The following is a 6,000-nucleotide window of genomic DNA, read 5'->3' as shown; positions in this document are numbered from 1 at the left end:
GTTTTAATTGAGCTGCATGTTGTGCTTAATCCAGGCCCCCTTTGTTAGAAGATCTTAACTGCAGACTGCATCTAACTATGGAAGTATAGTTTGTCTGTCACACCTGTATAGCCTAAACCAATGTTTCTCAACCTGGGGGTTTAGAGGGGTTGCAAGTGCAGAGCTGGTATTGGGGGTGGCAAGAAAGGCAATTGCCTGGAGCCACAGGGGCGCCATGAAACTAAGTTACATGCCTCAGCCCCGTGGGGGTGGGACTCAGGCTTCAGGGGTACAGTAGTTTGGAAAGGTTAAGAACCACTGGCCTGAACACTCCCACAGACTAAAATCTTTGGAAATTGTAAAGATGGTTTTGAAGCTGACACCTAGTATTCTAACCCTAGAAAACAATAGTGCCCCAGAGTTTGTTTAAGCATCATTCTCTCCCACCACCTTCCTTCACACCAGTAGATTACTTCTGACTATGAAAATCAACACCATGCCATTTTAATCGAGTTTCCATCAGCTTTGTTTATTAGTAAAGGCTGTTCCTGGGTCTAATAAATTTGCTCATTCTGTTAATGCTGCAAAAACCGACATGGTTACATTTCTCAGAAAAGGGGATCTGATATGTTAAGTTTAGGTAAAGGGCGGAGACTGTGCCTTTTTAATATTGGTAAGCACACAGAATTATTAGTGCTCCCAGCACTAGTTGCTCTCCAACAGGCTTCAGATATACTGATATACTACAACCGAGTCTCTTCAATTGCAATTCTATTTAAAACACTAGTTGAGAGAGTTAATGAGGTATTACAAGTTTATTTAGTTTCTTTGAAGCCATATAACTTTTATTAAGCATTGAAAAATATTTCACACATACAAATCCAACTCCAGTCTATACACTAAAACCAAAATATGGAATTATTTCAAAAAGGAGGTGCTGTGCTTAAGTTTATTCTACAAGAAGATACAATCCATGCCTCATGAAATCAACTTCTTCAATTATAAAGTTGCTAAAAAGTGATGTATCATCACAACTGGTTTAATGGGAAATAAAATTGCCTTTAGAAAACAAGTTTTTTTAAACTGCATCATGAAAGACTCTTACACAAGGCATAAATGTTACACAGTATCATTCAAACGTTTTATAAAGAGATCTGAAAAAGTACCTAAAATAGCAACTTTTGTTCAGTATAAAATTTCAGTAATAAAATATTGCTCATAATAAATAAGGAATTTCATGAATACTGCTCTCCTTTTAAAGCTCTCTTCGATGTTGTTTGATTTGGCAGATTTACAGGCATCAAGTCATTCTTTGTTATTGAACACACACTTCAGTTTCACTAAGACATGACACCTGCTTCGGGGAACACTGTCAATTGTGTATGAAAAACTACTTCCAGCGTGAACAAAAACAACTCCTCCCGCCCATAGATTAACATCTAAACACTTGCATTTGTTAAATAAAACAAGTTATATGCAACAGCTTTTGGATTCCAAGTTTAAAGAAAAAAAAAGTCACCATTTCCCCAAAAGCTCCTAGAAGTCTGTGCAGCTTTGCTTAACCAAACTGTTAAAGAAAAGTTAATACTAGTAAGAGCCTCATCCCATTTATATGGGGATATTTGATTTCATTCCTGCTCGTCCCACTTGTAGACATGGCAATTTGGAACAGTTCTTAAGCAGCTGCTCGATGGCAATGTGGCGGACATTGAGTTCTGAGGCCAAAGAATCCTTTTCTTGCACTTGTCGAGTCAGCTCCTCAAAAACATCTGCAAGAAGGTTAACAGCAGCTTAATCCCCAATTCAAATGGACAGTCAGGTTTAAAAGCCATTCCCTGAAAACGTAGTATTAAACTTGGTTTTGGAATATGCCATGTGACACACATGTACACTGGAGAGCACATGAACTAACCAATATTGTTAGCTGCAATACTCCCTGGTATGCAACCTCTATTAGTGAGGTGCTTAAGGAAATCCCATTTATCTGTAATTTTATTTAAAGTTAAACTAGATAGATATGCTACTTTAAAATATAGTTTAAACTCGTACACAAATACCTTACCAGCAAATGAGTAGCACATCTTCTAGGAGTTGAGCTTACCCCTTGATAAAAGGTTACATTGTAAAAGTGTGTCTTTCATTTCTCTGCTCTGGAATTCTCAAGCTTATGTAGATTTCAAAACTATCATTTAAGCCAACCCAGCATTTCCTGTCAAATTAGATTTTCTGCACTATTTAAAAATGATCTCTCACCTTGGATTTGCTTGAGGAGTTTTTCATTCAGTTGCTCTACCTCTTCCAGTGTCATCATACTCACTGCAACATGAACAAAATCCATCACCACCAGCAAAACGCAGGATAACAAAAAAGCATTAGTGAAGTTCCCTATTCTTCTAAATATTTATTTGAGCTTTAATGTTAATGTTACTTAGCAGTGATTTGTCAATGTTTGAGATCTTCCTTCTAGCATGATAATTATGTTATTAAGATAAGCATGTATTTCATACAAAAACACTTAGTTCAATCTTAAAAGTTGAAGAGTCAAGCATTCAGTGTTAGGAAGTATCTGAATTAAAGCTGCAAGAGTGGATAAACAGTCTTTACCCACATGATCACATTAATACTCCCCACCTTTGAAAAACATGATTTTCATACTTTAAGGGGCCTCCAAAACTGGATTTTGAGATTCACTTATTAATCAGCGGGCACGAAGAGAAGGAGCTATGAACTTTGTGACTGCATAGACCGCCTCTGGCCATGCCTCCTTCAGGGTAGATAGCATCTGTCAAATGCCATGCTGGCTATGATGTACACACAAATAGCCCAGTAACAATACTTTTCTGAATGTTGGGGAAAAAAAAACAAAAAACCAAACACAAAGCCAAGTTTTTCTTCCTCTTGTCCAAAACACTGAACACAACCCCCGTACCACCCTACAACCCTCTAAAGTGCCAGAAGATGCTCCAGAAGGTTGTCAGTTTCCTATTCCCTCCCAGCCTGCTTCAACTGCCAGTTCCATGATCGTATGTCTCTTCTTCCCTATGAAACTTGACTGCCCTCAGAGAGAGAGGGCACTGAAAATAAAGGAAAGGATTTTCAGAAGTGCTCGGTGGTGCCGAACTCTGCTCCAACTGAAGTAAATGGAAGTAGAGTTAAGTCAAAGCTTAGACTTTTTTTTTTCAGAAATGTACTATGTTGTCACAAGTGCCGGGGAGGGCAGAGCAGGCTGGGTAGCGTATACTGCTGCAGCTTAGATTTCCCAGGCAGCACAGTGAAAGTGACAATTCCTGTCATTAGCACAGATGCCCATATGATGCTGCCTAGCAGCAGCAAAAACTTGAAGATCTTTGTAAGTTTTTACTGTGCTGCAGCTTGGCATAAGTATCCCAATCTCAACTATTTTATTTTGCACATTATTTTGGTTCTATGCAAAGTTTTCACTAGTTTCCCCAAATTCATTCTACCATTCAAGGCAGTTTGGTCTCTGAATTGCACTCTCTCAGGAACAAGCATGAGAAACAATAAGGTCACTGTCAGGAATCTGCTAAACCTCCACTGGCAGGATTGTGTGTCATTGCCATGTCTGAAACATGAAGGATAAGCAAAGAACTCTCCTCATGAGTTTAGGAGACACATGCTATGTGATAGACTCAGACCTCTAAGGTCAAAATGTTTAGCAGGGACATAAAGTGAACACATCACATTAAATTCACTTGGCTGTATGGACTCCTGAAAGTTATTTTAAATCTATAAGAACTGTTTCCAGTAATTATTTCAGCAGCTTAGCCACTTTTATCTAATATGTGGGAGAATTTAACAGTTAAGAGACTACAGATGGTTTTACAGAATATACAAAGGATAGTGAGAAGTAGAAGTGTACCCACCTAATTCCCCCTCTACTTACATTCTTCCCTGCTGTAATGGGAATGTTGTCTTTGGACACTGGCATCTGAATCACTTTTAGCTTTTTCTGTCTTCGGTGCTTGTTTGCAGCTAGACCACAAAACACTCTTGCAACAAAATGTAGCTCCTGTTTCTTGCAACATATCAAGTCTGAAATTGTTGGATTCTCTTTGTTCCAAAATACTTTGTGAACAGTTTGAGATACTCCCAGAACTTCCATCTATCCATTTTGCAGAGTACCTGGGTACTTGAGAATCAAATTGTGGAAGCAGTTTTCTGTCCGTGTGATGTCTGAAGTTAAAGAGCTGGTGTTGAGATGTTTTTGTGCTGTCAGAATCAGAATCCAAATCCTTGTTTTGCGCATATTGTATAATCCAGTTAATTTTTTTGCTCAAGATACTTTTTACATCTGCATAGGTACTTTTGGAGAGTTTTGATCGTGGGCAGTCCTGATTTGCTATTAAATGGAATTTTTCAAAGCAGTCTCTGTGCCCCCTTAATGATCTTGTGTGTAGAAGATTGGACTTTGGTACTCCTGTAAAGACAAATAACAGTGACTCTGTAAATTGTGTGTTATTCCATAGTACTTTTATAACTTAAAGTAAATGCTTAGATTTTAGAAGTTAAATTTGTGTTTTTATATATTGTTTCCAGGACTCTCATACAAAATGTGATTGGGAGTTTTTCATTTAAGTGGATCTGAAAACAACTGAGGCTTCAATGAGCACAAAAAGGCGACAAGTATACGCTGCATCAACACTTAAGCATCATGGTATTAAACTTACTGTTTTTGTTTTGGAGAGACAAGGTGGGTGGCAGAATATCTTATCGGACCGATGTCTGTTGGTGAAAGAGTCAAGCTTTCACACCACAGAGAACTCTTCTTTAAATAGTTTTTACCACAAGGTGTGAGAGATCTTATTACCTGGTCATCTTTGATGAGTGGAAAGGCTGAGTGACCTACATTAACTTCTGCAGAAGCCGAGCTTTTACGAAGGGTACGTCTACACTGCTGCAGCAGCAGGAATCGATGCAGTGGCATCAATCGAGCAGGTCTATGTAAACCCACTCTGTTGATCGGAGAGCACTCTTCATCAACTCAATTAGTACACCTCCTGGAAAGGAGTAAGGCTGCATTGACGGGAGAGTCTCTCCCCTCAATACAGTGCTGTGAAGACCTAGTGGCACGTCAATGAGAGATATGCAACCTATGTAATGCCACCAGTGTAGACCAGTCTTAAGGTTCTAGCAGTTGCAAAAATAAAGATACCTTACAGTTGCAAAGATAACCAAACAAACATGAAACTCATGCAAAACAATGCAGTGGCTTCACCCCAAGTGCCTCTAGTGCCAATTAAGAGATTCCCATGATGCAGCAGAATTAAATTAACAAGACTCTGGATAGTTTTATTTCTGATTTTGAATTCCCTGGACAGCAGCAAAACTCAAGGGTGTCAGTTTCATGTTGTGGCTTGGGAAAGCACTGAGCACTGAAACTATTAATGAGGCGAGAGGAACTGAAGGAACAGAAAGTGAGGGAGAAAGAAGAGTAATGGAGACATCTTCTCCCTCTTCTCTTCGCAGCAGCCAGGAGAGTGTGATGGAGAAGGAAGGTGATAAATTCTTCAGGAGCTACATGGATTAAAATATCCTACTAGCCAGATACATATGAAAGACTGACCTTCCAAGTAAGGTCCAAGGACAGAACCCTCCCCAGAAGCTACAGGTAGGGCTTCTCACCAAAATGCTGCCTTAGCTCTTCACTGACACTTTTCCACCTCCGTGTTTCATATCTATCACTGCCTAGTATGTGGCAGGCAGGATTTTTTTGCGCTCTGGTTTACCTACACTATAGTTTCAAAGACTACTTTTTTAACGCTCTATCCACAAAAGACTTTCAAAGCAATCTACAGGGATAAATATATACACATTTCTAGTGTAAATCAGGGGAAGGCAAATCATTTCTCTTTTCATGACTTTCCAGTATAACTTAAATATAGTAAATCTGCTTAACTCAAGAGGCAAGAAGCCTTTGCTGCAAACCATTAGATCTTTAAGCCATCTGGGAATAGAAAGATCTGTAAATCAAAGCTACAGTGAACAAATTACTTAAAAGCC

General features: G+C 39.0%; 1 protein-coding gene across 1 annotated transcript in view; it reads right to left on the bottom strand.

Moving 5' to 3' along the window:
• Window positions 1-629: 629 nt before the first annotated feature.
• Window positions 630-6,000, bottom strand: part of CUNH21orf91 (chromosome unknown C21orf91 homolog) — a 31,322-nt gene continuing 25,951 nt past the window's right edge. Inside the window, exons 3-5 of the mRNA XM_067543133.1 lie at window positions 3,884-4,417; window positions 2,233-2,295; window positions 630-1,748 (exon numbers count right to left, since the gene is read on the bottom strand). Coding sequence (XP_067399234.1) covers window positions 1,588-1,748; window positions 2,233-2,295; window positions 3,884-4,417 — 758 coding nt within the window. The 3' untranslated portion in view covers window positions 630-1,587. The remainder of the gene's footprint in view (window positions 1,749-2,232; window positions 2,296-3,883; window positions 4,418-6,000) is intronic.

Source organism: Emydura macquarii, unplaced genomic scaffold, assembly GCF_026122565.2.
Source record: "Emydura macquarii macquarii isolate MOO-44397 ecotype Brisbane River unplaced genomic scaffold, CSIRO-AGI_Emac_v2 contig_75, whole genome shotgun sequence".
Lineage (NCBI taxonomy): Eukaryota > Metazoa > Chordata > Testudines > Chelidae > Emydura > Emydura macquarii.
Note: the sequence above shows the minus strand (reverse complement) of the source record. Positions and strands in the feature narration are given on the sequence as shown.